General features: G+C 41.7%; 1 protein-coding gene and 1 pseudogene across 2 annotated transcripts; one reads left to right on the top strand and one right to left on the bottom strand.

Moving 5' to 3' along the window:
• The first annotated feature begins 25 nt into the window (after positions 1-25).
• LOC125448936 (protein FAM8A1) lies at positions 26-24866 on the top strand. Of its 2 annotated transcripts, XM_048524475.2 has the most exons (6): positions 26-711; positions 14959-15079; positions 19922-20045; positions 21656-21795; positions 22262-22343; positions 24551-24866. In XM_048524475.2, the coding sequence occupies exons 1-6, from the start codon at positions 249-251 to the stop codon at positions 24632-24634; spliced, it is 1014 nt and encodes a 337-aa protein (XP_048380432.1). In that variant the 5' UTR covers positions 26-248; the 3' UTR covers positions 24635-24866. The 2 variants fall into 2 exon arrangements, with proteins under 2 accessions (XP_048380432.1, XP_048380435.1); XM_048524478.2 differs by lacking the exon at positions 22262-22343.
• LOC125447677 (interleukin enhancer-binding factor 2 homolog) lies at positions 2911-14836 on the bottom strand (annotated as a pseudogene).
• Positions 24867-25066: the final 200 nt, after the last annotated feature.

Here is a 25066-nt window from a genome sequence, read left to right as displayed (position 1 = left end):
TGGGCTCCGGGGGGGGGGGTGACCTTGTCATTTTTACCATTGTGTTTCAGATTTCCTCAAATATGGAGATACTACGCTGTCTGATTAGCATTGTTTCTCGTGATGTTCCGAATAACAAGATGGCAGCAGCCTGATTTTGCTGTGTTTATTTTGAACTGAACAGTGTTGATCCAGCCTATCTAACCCCTCGCCTTGCTTCCCCAGTGGTGGAGTTGCAGCGAGAGCTTCGTCAAGGCCTGTCAGTGATAATGGCGGAGAACAGCGGTCCAGGCCCAGGCCGGGACAGGGGCGGATCCTGCTCCTTTACCAACAACCCGGTTGGGAAAAGCCAGGGAGCCCCCGGGACCCCGGGCGGCGCTGGGGAATATTGCAGGAAAGTGCAGGAGTGGCTGTGGCAGTATTACAGCTACGTGCAATGGCAGAGCTGGGTGATGTTGATGGCCCCGCTCCCTTCTTATTACCCGTTCCCCAGCGGCGGGGCCAGGCAGAGTGAGGGGGAGGCGGCCGCTGCTCCTGCTCCCGCTCCCGCTCCCGGAGCTAATAACCTCTACAATCCCTTCCCCTTTTACCCGCCGTACCTCGGCGTACCCACAGTGCCGCAAACCCTGGGTGAACAGCCTCAGCAGCGGGAGGTGGCAACTGCTTCGGCGAGCGGCGTCAGGCTGCCAGCCGTTAATGCGCAGCAACAGGCAGCGACTGTGCACCCGAGAGGTAAGGCACCACAAAAGATGTGTCAGCCGTTATGTGGGAGATTTGCGGTAGACGAGGAACTAAATGTTGTAATTGCAAACATCTTGCCTCCGCATTACCTACCGGGAACAGCACCTAAAACAAGATGAGAGTGACTGAAAACTAACACGAAGTCAGCTGTTTCACCACTTTGAGTGAATAAATGCATCATCTTCTCAGTCTTAAATGGCCTACACCTTATCTTGAGATTAGGCTCCTGGTTTTAGATTCACCAGCCAGGTGAAATGTCTACATTTACATTGTTCTCTGTAAGAATATTTAGGTTTCGATGAGATCATCTCCTCTTCTTCAAAACTTTAGGGAATATAGACCCAGTCTGCCCAACGCTATTTCAGTAGCAAGAACTGTGACACGAGGTTGTTTTCCCATGAAAACATTTGGCTGTAACGCTTATCGGTAGACTGCAAAAGTTTATCTGATCGTAGCTCTTACCTGTACTTGAATTTGCAGCATGATTAATGGGTTCCAAGCATTGCAAACCCTAAGCTATCCGCAAAGACTCATTTCAATTTGAATCTCACTCACAGAAACAACCTCAATATATAGGGTCATAGGTACATGTTTGCACTGTAGGGCAAATAAGTTATTCCTGGTAATTCAGATTCAAACGAATCAAGCAAACTACTGTAGCATTGATGACAGCGAAATCTTAAGTGTCACTAGTTGTCAGTGAATAAGGTTATGAAAACAGTAGTAGGCTCTGTAGCCTGTTGCACCACTTCATAAAACCAGTTGACCTGACCATGCCCTCAACTAGACGCAGATCACGGAATCCCTACAGTGTGGAAACAGGCCCTTTGGCCCAACAAGTCCACACCAACCCTCAGAGCATCCCACCCAGACCCATCTTCCTATAACCCACCTAATCTACACATCCCTCAGCGCTATGGGCAACTTAGTATGGCCAATTCACCTAACCTGTACATCTTTGGACTGTGGGAAGAAACCCACTCTACTCTGGGCTTCCTTAAAGATATGTCTAATTCACCCGTGAATCTGTTCCTATGTTACTTCAATGCCACTTTCCTCCACTTTCTTCCTATTCCTGATATTGTTTTCTGGTAATATGTCAGTCTCAGTCTTGAACCTGCTTTATGGCAGAGATTCCACAAACTTCTGGGCTAGAGAATTCCAAGGATTCACCACTTTGAGTGAATAAATCTTCTCAGTCTTAAATGGCCTACACCTTATCTTGAGATTAGACTCCTGGTTTTAGATTCACCAGCCAGGCGAAATGTCTGCATTGTTCCCTGTAAGAATATTTAGGTTTCAATGAGAACATCTCCTGTTCTTCAAAACTTTAGGGAATATAGACCCAGTCCTCCCAAACGTGCCCTCATAAAACAATCCTGCCACGCTGGATTCACTTCACTGTCACACCCACTCCCTCATGGTCATTCTCATTCCCTCAATCTGGTGAACCTATTTGCACTCCTTGGTCAAATACATCCTTCATTAGATAAATGGAATCAAAGCTATACATAGTACGCTGGGTGAGGTCTCACCAAGTCTCTGTACAACTGTAGGAAGACATAATCTTGTATTTAAATTTTGTGAAGACCAACATACAATTTGTCCTTCTAGATAGCATGCAGGTGCTGTAAGCAAACTTTGCGACTCATGATCAAGGGCACCCACATCCCTTTGGATGCTTCGACTTCCTAAATGCTATTTAAGTAATAGTCAAATTCTGTTTTGTCTACTGAAACAAATACACTCATGCTTATTCACATTGTATTTCAAGTGCAAGATCTAGCCCACAAATTTAGACTATCCAAGTTCTCTTCCTTGCATTTTTTCCAAATTACTTTATGATGATCCTTGTGATACTCTACAACCTACAAGCCTGAGAATGATCAGTTATTTCTTACTCTCTGCTTCTTGTCTGTCAAACATGAGTTCTCTTTAATTCATTCCTGCTGACTGCCCAATTTTGCCGTTCTTTTCTAAGTATTCACTTATCACATCCTTTATAATGTGATTTTCCTATTAGCAGAAACCTTCGCAGAATCTATTGAATTTTGAAAGGTAACCACAAATGCATTTACTTTTTAATCACCATCTTCAGCATTCTTAGATAAAGCTCATATGGTCACATGTGTGAATCAAACTTCAATTCAATTAACATTTCGAGTGCCATCTCTTTACTATTTATTTCTTTTAGTTCCTGGTTCCATAAGCCCTTTCATCCCCTGTATTTCCAGGAGATGTTTTGGATCTTCTTTGAAGACCAGTGCAAGGTAACCATTCAGTTTCTCTCCCATTCTCCTGTTCTGCACAATAAATATTGGCCCTATTAAAATACAAGGTTGAATCAAAATAAGTTAAAACCAGGCAACTTAGTGAATATAGAATAAAGCTACTCAAATGCAGTAAAACTAATATAGACTACTTGGGCTCTGTTCTTAGAATATATGGTGATTCCCTCAACTCCCTGATTAGTTTTTCACTTACATTTTGGGCTGTGGTCAGTGAAATGCAGTACAAAAATCTCTCCTATCAAAACCACACAGCACCCTGACTTGGAAACATATCATTCTTCCTTCTCTGTTTGTGGGCCACATCCTTGACCTCACTTCCTACACTACTGTGTGTACAGCTACACCACATGGACTACAATGATTCAAGATGGCAGTTCATCGCTACTTTCTCAAAGGCAATAATGCTGACCTAGCTAACATGTTCCACATCTTAACAAGTAACACTTGGACAACTGGACTAAAGTAGCTACGTATCAGGCACTGAATTTGGCAGTTTAAGACCGAGATATGGGAGCAGAATTAGGCCATTGAGTCTCCTCTGTCATTTGATCATAGCTGATATGTTTTTCAACCTGGTTCCTCTGCCATCTTCCCTTACCATTCAAGAACCTAACTACCTCTAGCATAAATATGCGCACTGACTTGGTTTCCATAGTCCTCTTTGGCAGTGAGTCCTACAGAATAGCCACCTGGCTGAAGAAATTCCTTCTCATCTTAGTTCTAAAGAGTTATCCTTTCACTCTTAGGTTGTGCACTTGGGTGCTGGTCTCTCCTGCTAGTGGAAAAGGCTTTTTCACGACCACTTCATTCAGGCCTCAGTATTCTTAAGTTTCAAACAGATCTCCCTCATCATTCTAAACTTCAAGTAAAAACTCGTAGTTCTCAGCTGCTCCTCGTATGATAAGCCTTTCATCCCTGGGATAATTTTTGTAAACTTCCTTTCTACCCCCTCCAATTCCAGCCCATCCATTCCTTGGATATGAGGCCGAAAATTGCTCTCAGTATTCCATGTGCAATCTGACCAGTGCCTTGTATGGCTTCAGTTCATTTCTGGTATCCTTGCCCTCTTGAAATGAATGCTAACATTGCACTTGCCTTCTTAATTGCCAACTAAACCTGCATTTTAACCTTAGGGACTTTGGAGTCCTAGTTCAGGATTCCCTTTCGGGTTTCAGATTTCCGAAGCCTTTCCCTGTTCACAAAATTTTCTATGCCTCTATTCCACCTACCATTTGTGCATAACCTCTCACTTTCCCACATCATATTCCATACTCCTCTTTGCCGCTTCCTAGGCGGTCCAAATCCTTCTGCAGCCTCGCCACTTCTCCAGCACTACCTGCCCTCTGCCTATCTTTGTGTTATCTGCAAACTTACGTTTGATTTAATCATTGGAAAATGGTTTTACTGCTAAATGCTGGGATGTTTTGATGTTACTAACATATTTTATTTGCACTGTGTGGGCATCAGATGATATCTGTACAGTGTTTCTTTGCCATATTTGAGAACAGTAAGGGCAATGGATGTAGGTAGGAATTGCAGAAGGAAATGGCTTATCTATTTGGTTGGACTGATGAATGAAAGATGTAACATTGGTAGAAAAAATATGACTCATATTTCAATTAGCTCATAAATAGATGTAGTCACTTTTTAGAAGTCTGGACAGTGTAGTGGACTGCTTCAGATGTAACACATCTATGTGAGAAAAGACAATTTAAAAAATAGCAACTTGTGCATTTAAGAGGTTAGGTTCCTTTTTAAGATAATGAAATGTGAGGCTGGATGAACACAGCAGGCCCAGCAGCATCTCAGGAGCACAAAAGCTGACGTTTCGGGCCTAGACCCTTCATCAGAGACGGGGATGGGGTGAGGGTTCTGGAATAAATAGGGAGAGAGGGGGAGGCGGACCGAAGATGGAGAGAAAAGAAGATAGGTGGGGAGGTAGAGAGGGAATAGGTCAGTCCAGGGAAGACGGACAGGTCAAGGAGGTGGGATGAGGTTAGGTAGGAGATGGAGGTGCGGCTTGGGGTGGGAGGAAGGGATGGGTAAGAGGAAGAACAGGTTAGGGAGGCAGAGACAGGTTGGACTGGTTTTGGGATGCAGTGGGTGGAGGGGAAGAGCTGGGCTGGTTGTGTGGTGCAGTGGGGGGAGGGGATGAACTGGGCTGGTTTTGGGATGCGGTGGGGGGAAGGGGAGATTTTGAAGCTGGTGAAGTCCACATTGATACCATTGGGCTGCAGGGTTCCCAAGCGGAATATGAGTTGCTGTTCCTGCAACCTTCGGGTGGCATCATTGTGGCACTGCAGGAGGCCCGTGATGGACATGTCATCTAAAGAATGGGAGGGGGAGTGGAAATGGTTTGCGACTGGGAGGTGCAGTTGTTAATTGCGAACCGAGCGGAGGTGTTCTGCAAAGCGGTCCCCGAGCCTCGGCTTGGTTTCCCCAATGTAGAGGAAGCCGCATCGGTTACAGTGGATGCAGTATACCACATTGGCAGATGTGCAGGTAAACCTCTGCTTAATGTGGAATGTCATCTTGGGGCCTGGGATAGGGGTGAGGGAGGAGGTGTGGGGGCAAGTGTAGCAGTTCCTGCGGTTGCAGGGGAAGGCGCCCTGTGTGGTGGGGTTGGAGGGCAGTGTGGAGCGAACAAGGGAGTCACAGAGAGAGCGGTCTCTCCGGAAAGCAGACAGGGGTGGGGATGGAAAAACGTCTTGGGTGGTGGGGTCGGATTATAAATGGCGGAAGTGTCGGAGGATGATGCGTTGTATCTGGAGGTTGGTGGGGTGGTGTGTGAGAACGAGGGGATCCTCTTTGGGCGGTTGTGGCAGGGGCGGGATGTGAGGGATGTGTTGCGGGAAATGCAGGAGACGCGGTCAAGGGTGTTCTTGACCACTGTGGGGGGAAAGTTGCGGTCCTTAAAGAACTTGGACATCTGGGATGTGCGGGAGTGGAATGCCTCATCGTGGGAGCAGATGCGGCGGAGGCGGAGGAATTGGGAATAGGGGATGGAATTTTTGCAGGAGGGTGGGTGGGAGGAGGTGTATTCTAGGTAGCTGTAGGAGTCGGTGGGCTTGAAATGGACATCAGTTACAAGCTGGTTGCCTGAGATGGAGACTGAGAGATCCATGCAGGAGAGGGATGTGCTGGAGATGGCCCAAGTTCCTCCCACTTCCTACAGACTAAGGGGGTGGCTATGGGCACCCGCATGGGCCCCAGCTATACCTGCCTCTTTGTAGGTTACGTGGAACAGTCCATCCTCCGCACCTACACAGGCCCCAAACCCCACCACTTCCTCCGTTACATTGATGACTGTATCGGCGCCGCCTCTTGCTCCCCAGAGGAGCTCGAACAGTTCATCCACTTCACCAACACCTTCCACCCCAACCTTCAGTTCACCTGGGCCATCTCCAGCACATCCCTCACCTTTCTGGACCTCCCAGTCTCCATCTCAGGCAACCAGCTTGTAACTGATGTCCCTTTCAAGCCCACCGACTCCCACAGCTACCTAGAATACACCTCCTCCCACCCACCCTCCTGCAAAAATTCCATCCCCTATTCCCAATTCCTCCACCGCATCTGCTCCCAGGATGAGGCATTCCACTCCCGCACATCCCAGATGTCCAAGTTCTTCAAGGACCGCAACGTTCCCCCCACAGTGGTCGAGAACACCCTTGACCGCGTCTCCCGCATTTCCTGCAACACATCCCTCACACCCCGCCCCCGCCACAACCGCCCAAAGAGGATCCCCCTCGTTCTCTCACACCACCCCACCAACATCCGGATACAACGCATCATCCTCCGACACTTCCGCCATCTACAATCCAACCCCACCACCCAAGACATTTTTCCATCCCCACCCCTGTCTGCTTTCCGGAGAGACCGCTCTCTCTGTGACTCCCTTGTTCGCTCCACACTGCCCTCAAACCCCACCACACCCGGCACCTTCCCCTGCAACCGCAGGAAATGCTACACTTGCCCCCACACCACCTCCCTCACCCCTATCCCAGGCCCCAAGATGAGATTCCACATTGGCAGATGTGCAGGTGAACCTCTGCTTAATGTGGTATACTGCATCCACTGTACCCGGTGTGGCACCCTCTACATTGGGGAAACCAAGCGGAAGCTTGGAGACCGCTGTGCAGAACTCCTCCGCTCGGTTCGCAATAAACAACTGCACCTCCCAGTCGCAAACCATTTCCACTCCCCCTCCCATTCTTTAGATGACATGTCCATCACGGGCCTCCTGCAGTGCCACAATGATGCCACCCGAAGGTTGCAGGAACAGCAACTCATATTCCGCTTGGGAACCCTGCAGCCCAATGGTATCAATGTGGACTTCACCAGCTTCAAAATCTCCCCTTCCCCCACCGCATCCCAAAACCAGCCCAGCTCTTCCCCTCCACCCACTGCATCCCAAAACCAGTCCAACCTGTCTCTGCCTCCCTAACCTGTTCTTCCTCTCACCCATCCCTTCCTCCCACCCCAAGCCGCACCTCCATCTCCTACCTACTAACCTCATCCCACCTCCTTGACCTGTCCGTCTTCCCTGGACTGACCTATCCCCTCCCTACCTCCCCACCCATACTCTTCTCTCCACCTATCTTCTTTTCTCTCCATCTTCGGTCCGCCTCCCCCTCTCTCCCTATTTATTCCAGAACCCTCACCCCATCCCCCTCTCTGATGAAGGGTCTAGGTCTGAAACGTCAGCTTTTGTGCTCCTGAGATGCTGCTGGGCCTGCTGAGTTCATCCAGCCTCACATTTCACTATCTTGGATTCTCCAGCATCTGCAGTTCCCATTATCATAGGTTCCTTTTTAACATCTGTTTTAGCTGATATTTCTGGTTCATGAGATTTGTGCAATTTTTCCCCACTTAAAAGTGCAGTTTCCTTGTTTTTGTGATCCCTGTCTCTAATAAGCTGAGGATCCCTTATGCTTAATTAACTCTCCACCCATCTGTGAAGATTTGTATATGCCACAATTCTTTGTTACTGCACTCCCTTTAAAATTAGGTTATTTAGTTTGATACCTCTCCTCATTCTTCCAATCAGATACGTTTGTATGATTCCAGACTTCTGCAAAACCTAACAAGTGACTTAGTATGGAGTTCTGTGTCTCTTGCATAATTGTGAGCAGTACTGAATTTTGTTACAGCTGCCATTTTTATTTTTCAAATATAGCTGGAGAGTTCAGGTTGTTTGTGCTGCACTCCATCTGGCTCATCTGTCCATTTGAAACTGTCACATAAAGCATATGATGGAATTGTAGTTGTAGAAAAGTAACAAATCTTAGTCTAAAAGGGCAGAGAACCTACCAGGGAAAGACTATCTATTTCAAATATAATTGATTGAAGTAATTGAAAGAACCATATCCCTGTCCTAATTCTGACATTGATCACCTGAACTTCATAGCTAGGAATTTATACTTACTGATAAAATAGCAACTAGGCTGTAACTTTCTATTAACTGCAATGAAATTTTGCAGCTTTCAAGGATTGCTTGACTTAAACACTGGTCCACCTTAACCACAGATGACTTTTCCTGGCCTTCATGGAGCTTTAAAGTAAGGGCAAGGTAAAGGGTTTGGGTACAGGGAGAGTTTAAAAATTCAAATCACACAAATTATTACACTGTTCTATTGTCTCAATGTGGGTATAGGCATGTGAAATGGGAGACAAAGTGACAGTAACAGTACCTTGGTGAGTCATACCACACAAAAATGGGCCATGCTGACCAGGTTTCCTAAACTGAATTAGTCCTATTTGCCCCATATCCCTCTAAACCTTTCCTATCCATACATCTGTCTTTTAAATGATGTAATTGTACCTGCACCTACCATGTCCTCCAGCAGCTAGATCCATATACTCATCACCCTCTGTGTTGAAATTGTTGTCCCTCAGGTTCCTTTTAAATCTTTCCATTCTCACCGTAAACACATATCCCCTGGTTTAGGTCGCCCCTACTTTTGGGAAACGACCATGGCTATTCACCGTACTGGTGCCCCTCAAGATTGTATAAACCTCCCTAAGGTCACCCCTCCTCCTGTTATGTTCCAAGGGCAAAAGCCTCAGCCTCTCCTTTTAACTCACCTTCTGGTCGCGGTAACACCTTTGTGTAAATCTTTTTGCACAGTTTCCAGCTTAATAACAAGTAAGATCCATCCAGAGAATAATAGTTAGTTTTAAAAATAAAAAAAGCCGTTTATTGAAAGCGCAAGGTGTACTCAATAAGCTGGATGACCTAGAGTACAAATAGGGCCAAACTTTCTGTGCCCAGTGAGGCTGAGTACCTACCCCAGCCTTCTCGCCATGTAAACATAAACTAGGGTGTCATAACGCTGGATCAATAGTACCACATTATCAGCCAGTTACCTGACTGAAAATTGGTAGCTTGCCCACTGTTCTGAAATTTGTAAGCTTGTTTAAGGTCCCAATCAGATGTGATTTTTGTCACCTGCTGCATTTTTCAGACATTGCCTGTGTCAGCAGTTTTGGCATAGGGCAAAGAACAACCTTCTACCAGAACCATTGTCGAATGTAGCAGCATGATCTGATGGAGAAAGTGGTGGTGTCTGACTTACTTTTTCTTTTTAAAAATTTTAAAAAAGAGCATTCAATTGAGACAAAAACGTAGTGAATCGAAGAGCAGAGAGTCTTTAAAGTTGTGTGTAGCTGTGACTGACTTCTGTTCACGATATTGTCCCTCAGCATGGCAACCCTGCCTGCAGTTCCAGTTCAACCTGGAGGCTCACCTTTGTGTTGCTAATTGGCTTCCTTCCTGCCTGACAGCCACTAACTCGTCATCTGATGCTCATTGGATAAACTGAGACTTAAGGGGAGGAAGTGAGCATGCCGTTCCCTTTTTCCTTTCTGCTTCCTTCATCCAGCTGGAAGATACAAAATCCAACCCAGGGAAATAAATGGATCAGATCTGATCATTATTATAGAGGTATAGTTACAAGGTGACCAAAGTTGGGAAATAAATATTGCATTCAGCATTTTCAAAAGTTAGGCGGAATGAACAAGAAGCAGGTGTAATCATGCTTAAAAGTAGCATATTCCAATACAATCTTAAACTTCAACCAAGGTTTTAAACTTCAACCACGTCACTTATGTAGGTGCAAAGGGAGAGCTGGCGAAGACTGATTGGATCAAGATGCAAAAGGTTATGGTGATAGTTATAGAAATAATTCGATATTTCCACAAAAAAGTCCCATTTTAAAACAAGTCCATAAAATAGATCTGTCTGTAGCTTACTAAAAAGGTCAAGAATATCATATGAAAGTTTATCTCATGAAGAATAGCAGTAAGTCTGAGGGTATGATGTGCTTTGAAAATTAACAAAGGACCAGCAAAAACGTTGATTTTAAATGAGATTAAAATAGGGGAGAGAGTAAGCTAGTCAGGAATCCAAAAATAAGAGATAAGGTGTAGAGCTGGATGAACACAGACCGAGCAGGAAAGCTAATGTTTCGGGCCCAGACCCCCCTCCAGAAAATTGTTTCAATTTTAGAAGTATACTTTTTAAAAAAGTAGCTCAACTAGACGTTGGTCCCTTGAAGGCAAAGGTAAAAGTAATCATCATGAGGGATGAGGAAAGAACAAGGGCATTGAACAAATATTTATCTCATTTCATAATAAAAGTTACAAATCAGAACTAGAGGATAACCTGGAGGCTGTGAAGAGTGAGGAAATTGATGTCTGAAGAAACTTAAGAGGGCCACATCTAATGAATCGTCAGGACTTAATGGTCTGCAAATTAGGAATACACGAGATGATTGAAAGACCAGAAATCATTTTCCAAACTTCCCTGGATTCTATGACAGCCCCAGTGGATTTGAAGTTAGAAAATGTAACACCACCATTCAGGAAATTTGAGAGAGAGAAAACACAAACGTAATACAGCCCATTTGATGTGACATTGGTTGTTGGGAATGTGCTAGAATATTAATAGGGAAGCCTTATTTATGCACTTAAAAAGAAATCTTAGTATTGTCAAACAAAGTCAGCAGGTTTTTTAAAAGAGAAATTGTTTAATAACTTTAACATTTTGTGAAGATATACCTAGTAGGGCAGATGAAAGTGAACAAGTAGATGTAAGATTCTTACATTTCCAAATGGCATTTGATATGATGCCAAGTGGAAGATTAATAGCCTGGCTGAGGGCTTGTGAGATTGGGTAATATATCAGCATAAAAAGCAGATAAGTTAATTGACAGGAACAAAAGATTAAGAGTAGAGAGATTTTAATTACAGGTGTTCCCAATTGACAAATATCTGACTTGAGGCTTATACTTATGAAAGAGATCCTATATTAGTATTAATTTTAAGGATCAGACGTGAATGTTTTCTCATACTTGAGCACGGCTATTTTATTATTGAACTATATTGTGTTTTGACTTGTGTAAAAATCAACTTACAAAAGTACTTGGGAATAGAAATCTCTTTATGATCCAGTAATTTCCGGTACTTGATTTCCACAGTGGTCAGTACTGGGCCCTCGACTATTTACAATTTACACTAATGACTTAGAACATAGCAGTTTGACTATAGTAAAGGCAAGTTGTTAGGAAGATGTAAAGAAATACAGGTACGTTGGGTATGTGAGCAGCAACATTGCGATAGAATGTAATACTGGGAATTATGAGGTTACTCACTTCCTTTTTTAAAAAAAGGTGAAGAGCATGTTTTGAAAGGTATAAAACTTTAGTAAAACTTGTAAAATGGACTCTGTGTACAGGTACAGCAAGAAATCAAGATGAGATGCATATTGGTCTTTGTTACTCGGAGATTGGAGTACAGCAGAAAATTATCATGTTACAGTTATACAGGACTTTGAGGCCATGCCTGGAATATTGTATGCAGTTTGGCTTTTGTACAAGCAACATTATACATGAGGATTTTGCCTTGCAAGTGCTATGGTCTAGGTTCGCTTAGTCTCTGGATTGAGAGGCTGGATCAATTGGGTCAGTTTTCTCCGGGGATTTGAAGAATTGTGAGGTGATGTAATTGAAACATCCAAGATTATGAAAAGCTTGACATTATATATGGAGAATTTGTTTTTCCCGGCTTCATAGGAATGAAGGCAGAACCAAAGGCTAAGAAGCGATCATTCAGGATTGAGATTAGGATAAATTTCTTCACTAGAAGGGTTACAGGATTGTGGATGCTCCATGTTGAATATGTTTCACAGTGAGAAAGGTAGATTTTTGGTGTTTTAAGGAATCGAGGGATTTGGAAAAGTGAAGTTGAAGGTCATAACAAACAGTAGGCCAGGCCTGATGAGCTGCATGGCTCATTTTATCTATTTCCTGCTCTCTTATGTTCAGTTGCATCTATTGGGAAATTGCAATTGAGGTACAGATATTGCTGTGATTTTACAATAACATGTATTACATAGTCTAAGGTACCAGTTGTTCACAGCATATCATCCAGTTTGCCATGTCAAAACCTTGATGATTTCCTGAGGGTTATCAGAGAGATCATACAAATAAGTCAGTCTTTTGCTGTTTGTGACTGCATGTGCATGTCCCCACTGTTCCCTTCCTTTTTCAGTGAATTCTTGGATGTGAATGCTTGCTGATTCTAATCTATATTTCTGGAAGGTTAGCAATGCCTGTATGCTGTGAAATTGGACAGTGTACAGATAAATGGTCTGCAGTACTAAATGATTCCACTCTAATTTGTTGAGACCGTCAATGTGATATTGCCTATCTCCAACCCTAGAGTTGCAATCTTTCATTGATTAATAATTTCCTCTGTCCTGCTACTGGGTAAAACCCTGGAACTGCCTACCTTACAGCCTTGTGGGAACACCCTTTATTTTAAACAGGAGAAAAAAAAAGCACAATAAACCAGGCAAAAAGTTGCAGGCAGCAATCTGTTTGATATAGTGGCAAGCCTGCAGTGTGTGTTGTCAGAATGTTGCTCAGACACAGGGTACTGATCACTAAGTAACAGCACAGCAAAGAGTTCTTCATTCTGTAATCTCCATATCTCTTCCTCCTCCTCTGCCTCTTTCTCGGGTGGCTTCTCATAAGACTTCTGAGGGTGTCACCAATCATTCTGTCACAAGTGGACATTTCCACAGCTAGATTGCTGGCATCTCCCCCTAACCCTGAGGATTTTCCTATACCCTCCATTGGAGAGGATATGGACCAGGATCTGTGCTGTGAAACAGTGTTCTTCTATTCAATTGTTATCACTGTATGCATTCAGAAGTTTTCACTATCACAGAGGTCTGTAATTCAAACTGATCCTGGCAAGAACAGTCCTGTCGCAAGGAGCTGTAGGCAGTGCATGAAACAACACTGAATGTCTCTGGATGAATTGTTCATTACAGCAGAGTGGTCCAGAATATTGATGATCCAAGGCATCAAAGCCTCTAATTTGGGGAAGCAAAATCTCAAAACTTTCATCAGCTGTATCTGCACTTTAGCTGGGCTGAGAGGAGTTCTCCTCAAACCAGTGGACATGAGAGATTGCTGCCAAAGTGCTCTGTGTGACTTTGATATGAAAATGAAGCTCTGGATCATTTTGCCTAGGTTGGGTAGATTGTGATGAGGATTTTGACTTTGGTATTGGGTGAGTCGAACTCAAAACCAGTCTCATTGATCGTAATGAGAATCTAGGAGGGTTTCTGCCACTTTGTTACTCAGAGCAGCAACAGCTTCCAAAGTTGGTAAGATCATTAGGATGATGACATGGTCAGTGACTTTATGACCAGCATCTTCATCTTAGACTGCAACAGATGAAGAAAAAGGCTCACCGCTACCACCTTCTTTTGGGCAACTAGATCTAGGCAATAATTCTGACTTTACCAGTGACCCAGATGGCTTGAGAATTAAAATGTTCTTCATTCAGCTGAGCAATAATTGATTACAGTTGAATGCTATGAGAAAACCCTAAGTTTCGAATGTATCGTCAATTAATGTTTGTTTATATGAACGTGTAGTATTTATACACGTTTGACCACTATGCAAAGAGTCCAAGTTATACTATTAACAGGCACAACCAGAGTATTTACAGTTGCAGCAGTGTTATAGGAGTTGCCAAATCTAAATGCAAATCTCTATTTGTGCAAGGGGGATTAAAAAGTAGAAGCATCTATACCTGAACATTTTGCAACAAGTTTAAACATCTAATAACAGAAGTCAGCAAGTAGCTCGCTACCTACAGATTCCATTCAGGCATTATGTTTCCCAATGTTTCCCCATTGTAATTAAGTGCAGGTTGGAAGCTAATTGCTCACTGAAGCAGGGTTGCTGGAAGATTTAATAGACAATATGAAATCTGGTGTCTAGCTCTCCCCTTGCAAAGGATTCTCTGATTTCAGAGGTCATCAGCATTCACAATCATATACAAACTTTAAAATCAACTTTTTTGGATATTTTATGATACAGCTGTGTGCAAGTTAAACTTGAACCTGGACCTTCTGGTCCAGAGATAAGGACACTACTACTGTACACAAGACCCTTAAACAGTGTACTTGTTTTATTTTAATGGTCTGTTGCAAACCATTTTTTAAAAAAATTGGCATAATTTCCTAATAGTTTTCTGGCTGTAATTCATTTGCTCTGATATTCATTTCTTCTTGGGTAATGAAGTTCTCTTTCTTTAAACGTTTTCCTTCCTTCTCCTCTGGTACTTAGTTTCAGAGCTTATCTGAAGTATTTATATTTTGAGATCCTCTTTTCCAATCATTTTAAGAAAATGTCACATTCAAGTTAACTTCAATGATTTTTCTTTGCTAGATTATCCCATTTGTACTTTACAATTGTATTTTCACTCTACTTGAAAATGCTACTCTTAATCTTCTTGGAGTTTATCATTTAAGTATCATTTGTCATGATCAGTATCATTAGCATGTGCCCATTATACTCTAAATCTCATGTTTGACTATTGTGTACAAAAGCTCTTCAAAATAATCAAGATCATTGCCTTATTTTTAAAGGACGTGAGTATACCATTCCATCTCTGATGCATCGGTTCCTTGCAGAAATGGTGGATTTTCTGATACTGTTCCTGCTAAAAGCTATTGTGGTGCTAACGGTGATGCACATCTGTGGAATCAAGTAAGTAACAACAATTTAACTGAAACCACTCATTGCTTGGCTTTTGTATATAAATTTGTTATAAAACTGCAAATCATAATGGAAATAATATCTTAGGTTGAGTTGTCATTGATAAATGTAAGCTAGCAATGAGATAAGCCATGTAAAATTGTCACTTTATAATGATATTGTTTGTATTTGACTTAATTGCAAATCTCTGACTTAGTGGCCACCATAAGATGATGTCCTGGTCTTGGTTCTGAATAGAGATAAGGAAACAAATTCACCAGCTGTTGGAGTGGCATATGTTCACGATGTTCACTTTGATCTGCCCAAGTGTTCTGTAGTTAATTGCTAGTTTCAGCAATCATGCAAACAGTTTCAGCTGGTGTAATACATGTCCAAGGAAAACTCGTATGCAGAAACATCGGAGGCACTTCCCCGTCACATTTTTTCAAATGTGTTTTAATTTTGTGTGTTTTCTAATTTTGAGGGTGGGGAGTGGAGAAGTCTAAGTTGATGAATTGTGCATTTGGTTTCCATAACAGAACTGCAACTTGATTGAGGGCACCATTAGTTCATAAATGATGCAAATGAAACTGGAATGGTTACATTACGATTGAATTCAAGTAACTTGTTTTGTTTAAACTAGTGACCAAGAGAATACGTAAGCAGAAACATCTTGCAACCGCATACAGATATCAGTTAAGCAATCAGCAGCAATAATGAACTTTTGTTCATAGTAAATCAATCTTAAAAGCTGGACAGAAGTATATACAGGATTGTAAGGTACCCTACGTGTGATAATGTATAGTTCTGCTATTGACATAGTGTTTAATTATCTGTGGGATTCTGCCTGATATAGTATGTTACAATCTTCAGTGTTCTGTGCAACACTGTAGCCAGTAGTTTTCACTTCAGTTATGTATAGTAAGACAACAGTGAGATTTTTCAACTGGGGATCCAAACCCTCGAGGCATCTGCAAGAAAATTTTAGGGTTTGGTCAAATTGATTCATTCAAGAATGAAATAATTATAAAAATCTCCTTTAGCAAGCTGAGTCCAAAAATAGAGTAAAACTAATCAATGCTGATGCCCATAGGACCCCATTTATTAACAATAAGGAAACTATGGCATTTTTTCATTCATACCCACCTCCAAAAGAAGATTTAGTTTAGTTTAGTTCACTAGTGCGCACTTGGGACAATGTGCCACTGATCATATTTGAGAGGAGGAGATCTCCTGCGTTCTGTTCGAGGCTGGCTTTGCAGCTTCACTCTTCTGTGGCCATGTTTAAATCTGTTATGCAGAGCAACAGGTCCAGTGATGTCCAATTCATGGGTTAAATGATCTGAGAATTAAATCACAATGCCAGTGATTATTGGGTTGATTTTTACCTTGTCCTCTTCACATGGCTCACTACTATTTATTAGAGACTGCAGTTTGAGTTTTACATGAGGTGGGTGCTCAAACAGTGTGGGCCTGTGAGTTTGTGGTTCCATGTCCCAGGGCATTTTATACACCAGGTGTAGATAGCCATGAACAACATCTCTTCATAGTGAAACATGAGCCTAGAGTTCAGATGCACATTGTATAAGATTATTCATCTGATTATCTATTGTGAGATTTCACCATCTATAAATTTGTCACTGGTTTATACCATGTGTTAGCAATTGCTGTTTTAAAAATTGAGTATGATATGGGGAATCCACAGATTTTTATTTTTTGATATCAGTGCAGACAAGGAACTTGATCAAAAATGTTGAGACCTCTGATCCATTGTGTTGTCCGATGGGATTTTGATGCTCACCAAATGTTTGGTGATCAGAAATATAATTGCCACAAAATGTGGATAATGTTAATTTGAAACAAAAAGTACAGACTTTTAAAATAGGTTTGAAATTTTAAAGTGCCACCAATCACTGATGGAACCAGGCGACCAGCTTCAAAGAGGGATTTGCAATCCAAATGTTAAACAGGGCAAACCTGTTTTCTAATCAAATTGTTTCAGACTTGTTATGATACACGTATAAAGCAAGTGAGACTTGAACCCCGGCCTCCTGGCTGTGACATCTCCATGCCCACAAAAATCTTAAATGGATTTAGATAATGTGGGTTATAGGGGGAATGGGCCTGGATGGGATGTGTTGAGGGTCACTGTGGATTTGTTGGGCCGAAGGGCCTGTTTCCACACTGTGGGGATTCTGTTCTATTCTATTTTTCTGATTCCTGGAAAGACAGGAAGTGAAGTTGGCATGGTTTCGTTGAACTCGTAGAAACCAAACAACTTAGATCGATTTGGGATTTCTTTCTGGCACAAACCTATGTTGTAAAGACAGTCCAAGGGTGGTGACAATCTGACTGTTATGTCTGCTGATATGAGACATGGGGAGGCAAAAAAATCACCAAGTCTTTACCTGTTGGTTTCTGCACTCTTTACACTTGCCCTTATGTCTAGTAATGACAGGCAAAAACACATACACAACTTAGAACAATTTGTGGGCACACTCTTCCAGTCTCTCCTTTATGCCAATAGTACTTCAGTCTTTTCAGTTACTTACTTCAACAGATCTGTTGAGGGTAGCCAAATCACATTTAGAGCTTGCTGTATCACCAGCTTTCCAAAATGTAATGTTTCAATCCTCATTGGTAGCCTTGCAGCACTGTCTGTCACTAATGAACATAAACTGTTTTGCAAAAACCCCTAAATGCCAGCTGAATAGAGCTGACTTTTCTGGTTAGCATTCCCAAAGTCACCAGTGTCCCCAAGAAAACATAGAGCAACACCACTGTCCTTTTCAAAGGTTGTCCCTGCTTTGTTGCCTGAACTCCTCAAGAGTAGTGATAACAGAACACAGAACTGTACAGCATAGGAACAGACCCCTTCAGCCCATCATGCCCGCGTTGACCATCTTGATCCCATTTGCTTGCACGTGTTCTGTATCTCACTACTCCTGCCTGCTTATGTTCCTGTCTTCAAAATTAAACTGGATTAGTAATCCAAATCCCTAGGGCTAATGCTTTTGGGGCCAGATTCAAATTCCATTCTTCCTTCTGGTGAAAAAGACAATTTAAATTAATAAATCTGGAATTGAAAGCTACTCTTAATAATGGTGCCATGAATCTACCATCAGTTATTAGAAAAACCTATCCAGCTCACTAATGGCCTTGAGGGAAAGACATTGTCTATTCTTATCTGGTCTGCCCTGCGCGTGACTTGAGACCCAGAACAATGTGGTGACCAGTTTAAATGGGTTTAGCAAACTGTTCAGTTATATGAAATTGCTGCAAATGTCAAATGGACTGTGGTGATTCACCATCATCTTAAAGGTGGTTGGAGATGGGCAACCAATTTTGGCCTTGCCAGCAGCCTTCATATCCCATGAAAGTTTCGTAAGATTTAAGATATTATCATTATTAGTTCCCAGGAATACAGGAACGAAGGTGACATTATTTAATTGAGCTTGTGGCTTATCTGCTTCTAAGTCACTAGAAATCAAACAGCTCAAACATAATTGTAATCTGATCAATTTTGAATTGGTCTGTGAGCAACATGATTGACTCTTCTTTGCTCAATTAGGAATGTACAACAAAAGTAGTCTGGCAAGTCATGCCCATTTTCATACCTATCATTGCATCTTTAACGCAACTTAGCAAAAAGCGTCAATTTTTCATATCTCTGGCCAATTAACTGGCATTTTGGTGATCTGTTGAAGTCTGGTGTTGTAACATGCTATTCTAAAAACTTCTTTTGGAGCTGTGGCAAGTCTGGCCTTTTGACAATTGAGGGTGGCACAATGACTGTGTTAGCACTGCTGCCAATGACCTGGGTTCAGTCTCTTTCTTCCTCTCCGCTCCTCCTACCCCCCCGCCCCGTGACTGTGCAAGCTCCAGCGCAGACATGGGGAGAATGTCTGTCTGTGTGGGTTCCCTTTGGCTGGTCAGATTTTCTCCCAAGAATTGGCTGTGCTAAATTGTCCATTGTGTCCAAGGATGTGCAGGTTAAGTGGATTACAAATGGGAAATGTAGGGTTATAGGGATGGGGTAGGTCTGGGTGGGATGCTGTTCGGAGGGTCACTGTGGACTCAATGAACCAAATGACCTACTTCCAGAAAGTAGGGATCCTACAATTCTACAGTTGAGTTTCTTGTTAAAGAAATTGAATTATCCATTTATTTGACTAAAACATTACAGATAAAACTCAGCCATTTTCTGCTTAATTATTTAAATTAACTAAATTTGAGTTAAACACCATAGTTTTAAGAGGAGCCAATGTCATTGGGCATATTTTGTTAAATAATTGCTGAAATAAATTAGGTTGTCCTGTAAAAATCACTAAGTTGCCAACATCTGTAATATTATGTTATGAAAACAGAAGATGCTGGCAATAACTTGAGTTTAGCAGTATCCATGGACGGAGTGTGTGTTACAGCCTAGAAGGTTATTTCTGTCTCTTTCCACGTGCTGCCTGATCTGCGTATTTCAGTATTTTCTGTTTTTATTTCAGAATTCTAGCAGCTGCTATATTTTGCTTTCGTATATGTTCTCCACTGCAAAGCAGTGATTAACACCTAATATAAATTATTATAGATTACCAAAAATGTTAATGTTGCATGTGCAGATAAGTGAAGGCAGATCAGCATATTATTCCTGGTTTATAATTTCATTCAATAAATTATATAAAATGTTATGGAAAATGTTTTCTGGGTTGGATTTTTAGCACTATTGGAAATGGGAATCTTTGTCTGAGGAATGTTTTTACCCAGCAATTAGAAAAACAGATGTACTCCTCTTCTGTTGAATACCATTTGTGAAATCACAACTGTTTGTGATCCCATGTCTTGCTGTGTTTTGATATGCAGGGATCTTTCCAAATTTGCTCTGAATTATATTATTGAAGAAATTGATGAAGATACTTCTCTAGAAGATCTTCAGAAAATGATGGCTGTAGCACTGATGTACAGACTCCTGGTCTGTTTTTATGAGGTAAGAGGTTCATTAGAATCTTGAAATTCTGGTACTTGAGAATGATAAACTGATAAATGAGCCATGAAAATAAAATGGATTAAAGTTGTCTGATTGCTGAGGTAGCAGTGGAAAAACCTTATGATTTTGATCTAATCACTGTTACAGAAATATGGTTAGAAAGTCACCAAGTTTGGGGACCACAGCATTTCATAAGGACTAATAGAATGGCAGAACAGACAACTTGCCTCTGCTGAGGAGAGATGCACGGACTGTTTTTAAAACAAAAATCTTGGCACAGGAGATTCGGGAAGAAGAATTGTATGGATGGGCAATAGGGATTAAACACATGCCCCACACAAGTGCCAGACAAAGACTGTCTCTCCCACAAAAGAAAATCTCCTGTGTTAGACTCTCATTGCAAATATGTGATCTGAGTTGTGGGTGGAATCGGATGTCATTATTTGTGGTTTACAGCTCAGTTATAGCATACAGCATGAAGGCACTCAAAACTTTTGTACAATTTTAACTTAAGAGCACTCATGCTGTGCCCCCCGATTACTATTGGTCAGTGGAGCAGAGTTGTCCATCTGTAATTGACTCTCAACTTGCTAATCACTTGTCAGCTGCTATATACAGCTATTGTCATCAAATGTTATATGTTAGCATCTATGCTCTTGCAAGAATGATTACACATTCAACAACCTTAAACTGTCACTCAGCAATACTTATGGGCAGCCCTAACAGCCATTTTGTGACTCGGTTATGGGCAGCCCTAAAATCCTTGTAATGTTCAGCGCATAACCATGCTGAATCTCCTAATATCAGCATCTTGAAGGCTACCGTCAATTGGAAACCTACTGGTCCAGCCTTCTAAATACTATGGCTACAAGAGCAGGTCAGAAGTTAAGAATTCTGCAGCAAGGAATTCATTTCCAACACCTTTTTAAAGCATGTCTGCTATCTACAAGGCACAAGTCAGGCGTATGATGGAATACTATCCACTTGCCTGGATGAGTACAATTCCAACAATACTCCAGCTTAATGCCATTAAGTACAAAACAGCTTGCTTGCTTGGTATCCCACCCACCTTCAACATTCACTCCCTCAACAACTGAAACAGTGTCAGCAATGTGTACCACCTAGAAAATGCACCACAGCGTAATAGCACCTTTCAAATCTGTGACCTCTGCCACTTACAAGGAAGAGGAGCAGATACATTGCAATACCATTCACAGCAACATTCCATCCAGGCCACACACTAGCCTGATACAAGTCTATATTACTGTCCCTTCACTGCCCACCAGCTCAAAACCCTAGAAATCTTTCTGACAGCTCTTGCATGTGTCTGCCCAACACGGACTTAAGCAGTTCAAGTTGGTGGATGGCTACTATATTTTCAATGCATTTTGGGATGGGCAACAAATGTTAGCCTAATAAATATCACCTACATCCTGTGAAAGAACTAAAAGAAGGAAACTGAGTGGCTATTTGAGGGAAATATGTTTGCACGGATAGGGGAAATGGAACTGACTGGATTAGTGTACAGAATCAGAACGGACTTCATGGACCAAATGTTTCCTCTTTGAAATATGTGTGACTGATTTTAATTTTATCAACTTAATTTCCAGATTGTCTGCCTTTGGGGAGTTGGAGGGGCCACACCTGGAAAGTTTCTGCTTGGGTTACGAGTTGTGTCTTGCGACAGCTCAGTGCTTGTTGCTCCTAATCGGGTATTGGTGATTCCAGCACAGAATGTCAGCATCTCATCGTAAGTGAAACTAGTGATTCTGACGAAACAACAGTTTATAATATGTATGCATGTGAGCAACGGTGTGGGGCTTACCTTCTTCAGCTGCTGTCATGCATCAGTACTTTTTAAAAAAAAACATTATTTTAGCTACACTATTGGATAGCACAGAACTTGTATGTGCTTCCTCTTGGGCAATTAAAAACAAGATTATTTACTCGCTGTTGAGTGGTTTTATACGTTCGTAACCTGTTTTAATTTGTTTGGGAGGGGTTGGTGGTCTGTGCGTGTGATAATTTAAGAACTAACTTTGTGATGGATTAAGAATGTACTTGCCCCCTACCAATGGATAAGGCCGTGGTAGATGTTTGAGGACGGGTGTGCAGCTCCTTGATTAGTTTCTCAGAATCAGATAGCTGGAGCGAGGAGATAAAGTAGAAAGGAATCAAAAATTATGTTGATGGGATCAATTAAGTATGTTTTTTAGGAGGCTTGTGTGGGGAGCAGGTGTGTTGACATGCATGGCTACTTCTGTGTTCCTTAATCCTGGGCAAGTCCAACAAAGGATGGTAAGCAAAATCCATCCACTCTTTCACTCTCGTGATGTGCTTGAAGTTTTTAACTTAATGCAGTTCAGTGTCTCTGACAATAACCAGTTAGCTTGACTAATGTGGCACATGTTTTTAAAATGAAAAATATATGTTAATTTCTGGGTGAGACTTACTTTAAGGTTTTGACTTGTGGTATACATGCCATATGTTGTACAGAATACAGTTCTGTGAATTATTTTAACTAATGGTAGACTGAATTTTGTACTGTAATTTGATTACATGCAAGCTTGTAAGTTTCTCTTTGCACTTGGTGCACTCTTTTTGTTTGTATTATTTTGAACATTAGTGGTGAGATTTATGCAAACTAAATTTTAGGCTGCATGTTGTCGAAGCTCAGTATAACACAACAATAACACAACAATATGGCCTAGAAAAGAAATAAGCATCCTATTAATAATGCATTACAATTTGGATTAAACTTGTTCAGAGGGACTCAGTCATTATCATAGGAACTGAGAATTATAAAATTTCGTGCCCTGAACTTCACATCAAAAAGAGGAAGCATATCCAATAAAACTAACGAGGGAAAATCTCATCAGGTACACTGTCAGCAGATAAATTTCCAATATGTGCTCTGTGTTAAAATTGCAAATGCACAACCGTGTTTGCTGTCAGCTATTAAAAAGAAACTTCCAATTATTTTTGTGTTGGAATATATATAAAGTGCTTCATTATTTTGGATGAATCCAAAACTAGGTCCTTGGTATATGATCATTAATAACACAAGGATATTCACGAGAAATTCCATCCTAACGGAGGTGAAATATGGAATTCAGTATCCAGGAAGTGATTTGAGACAAATTGCAAAGATGCCTGTTGAGTTGATGCTCGTTAACCACATGGAGGAGAATGGAATTGAAGGTTATGGACCAAAGTAATGTCAGAAGAAACTATATAGCTGAATAACCTGCTGTGCTGTAAGTTCTATGCAGTGTGTAATGCACTGGTGCACGGATAGTTATAGACGCACAGTACAGAAACAGATCCTTCAGTTCAATCAGGCCAAGTTGAACACAATCTCAAACTATGGTAATAAAATGTGAGGCTGGATGAACACAGCAGGCCCAGCAGCATCTTAGGAGCGCAAAAGCTTACGTTTCGGGCCTAGACCCTTCATCTGATGAAGGGCCGAGGCCCGAAACGTCAGCTTTTGTGCTCCTGAGATGCTGCTGGGCCTGCTGTGTTCATCCAGCCTCACATGTTATTATCTTTGGATTCTCCAGCATCTGCAGTTCCCGTTATCGCCCAAACTATGGTAGTCCCATCTGCCTGCTCCCAGCCCATATCTGTCCAAACACTCACTCTTCATGTAATTATCCAAATATCTTTTTAAAGTTGTAATTGTGCTTGCATCCATCACTTCCTCAGGAAGCTCATTCCACACGTGAACCATCCTCTGCAAAATATTTTGCCCATGTGCGTTTTTGTTTAAATCTCTCTCCCCTCACCTTTTAAAATGTGCCCCACAGTTTGAAAATCCCCCATCCTAGGGAAAAGGCAACTGCCGTTAGCTCACTCTGTATCCATTATTATTTTATAATGGGTTGCCTCTTCTCAACCTCTTACACTCCAGTCAAAATAGTCCCAACCGATCCAGCCTTTTTTTCTAACACAAACCTTTCATACCTGGCAACATCCTGGTAAATCTCCTCTGAACCCTTTTACAGTCTAATAATAACCTTCCTGTAACTGGGCAACCAGAACTGGATGCAGTATTCCAGAAGAGGCCTGACCAATGTCCAGTACAATCTCAACCTGACTTCATAACTCGCATACTCAAAGGACTGAGCAAAGAAGCCAAGCATGACAAATACCTTTTTAAACCACCCTGTCTATATGCAAGGCACACTTCAAAGGATTATGTTCCTGCACCCCTAGGTCCCTCTGTTATACAACATTACCCAAGGTCCTACCACTAATTGTATATGCCCTACCCTTACTTGTACCAAAATGTAATAATTTGTGTTTACCCAGATTGAACTCTTTGGCATTTTTTAGCTCACGAACCCATTTGACCAAGATCCCTTTGTAATCTTAAAGTAATTTATGAATAATGGAGTAGATAAACTGTTTAAAATTGCAACAAAAAGGTGTGGAAAGGGCCAAGTCTCCTTTTTAGAGGCAATCCATATTTATTGTATGTTTTCTTTTGTTATTTGTAACAGGTCTTCAATACGAGCATTGATCAAGAATTTTTCAATTGCCTTCTTTTTCCCCGCCTTTGTTACATTGCTTTTCTTTCAACATAATCGTACAGCCTATGATATAGTAGCTGGGACCATTGTGGTAAAGAGAAGTGCAGGAAGGTAAAGACACTATAAATGATTTTTTTACTCTGCTCCTCCCATGTGCTAAGTTCTGCATTTCTCAGAAGGAGAAGAAAACACCCTTTGCTGTCTGCACTCCAAAGTAATGGATCTTTTGAGAACTGAGTTGAAAATGATACATGTACATTAAAGTACCTCTGAGGATTTACAGGAATTGACTTGGTCTTGAGAATGAATCTGTTCCAGTGCTAGACAGTATGGTCTTTAAAATGTGGATCTTGGTTGACTCACTGGCTCCACATCAGAAATATGCACAACTTTGAAATTAATGTCTCAAAATCTTCTGCAAAAAAATGCATGGCTACATTTTCAGAAATATCACCTTCAAAATTTACAGTTGCTGTTTTACTTCAG

The sequence above is a fragment of the Stegostoma tigrinum genome, chromosome 2 (genome assembly GCF_030684315.1).
Source record: "Stegostoma tigrinum isolate sSteTig4 chromosome 2, sSteTig4.hap1, whole genome shotgun sequence".
Classification (NCBI taxonomy): Eukaryota; Metazoa; Chordata; class Chondrichthyes; order Orectolobiformes; family Stegostomatidae; genus Stegostoma; species Stegostoma tigrinum.
The sequence above is the reverse complement of the archived record's forward strand: the minus strand, read 5'-3'. Positions and strand labels throughout refer to the sequence as shown.

Coding starts and splice junctions, on each gene's coding strand:
- LOC125448936 (XM_048524475.2), top strand. CDS start 249: ATGGCGGAGAACAGCGGTCCAGGCCCAGGCCGGGACAGGGGCGGATCC. Junction 712..14,958: donor AGCGACTGTGCACCCGAGAG/GTAAGGCACCAC, acceptor TTATTTTTAAAG/GACGTGAGTATACCATTCCA. Junction 22,344..24,550: donor GGCAAGTCCAACAAAGGATG/GTAAGCAAAATC, acceptor TATTTGTAACAG/GTCTTCAATACGAGCATTGA.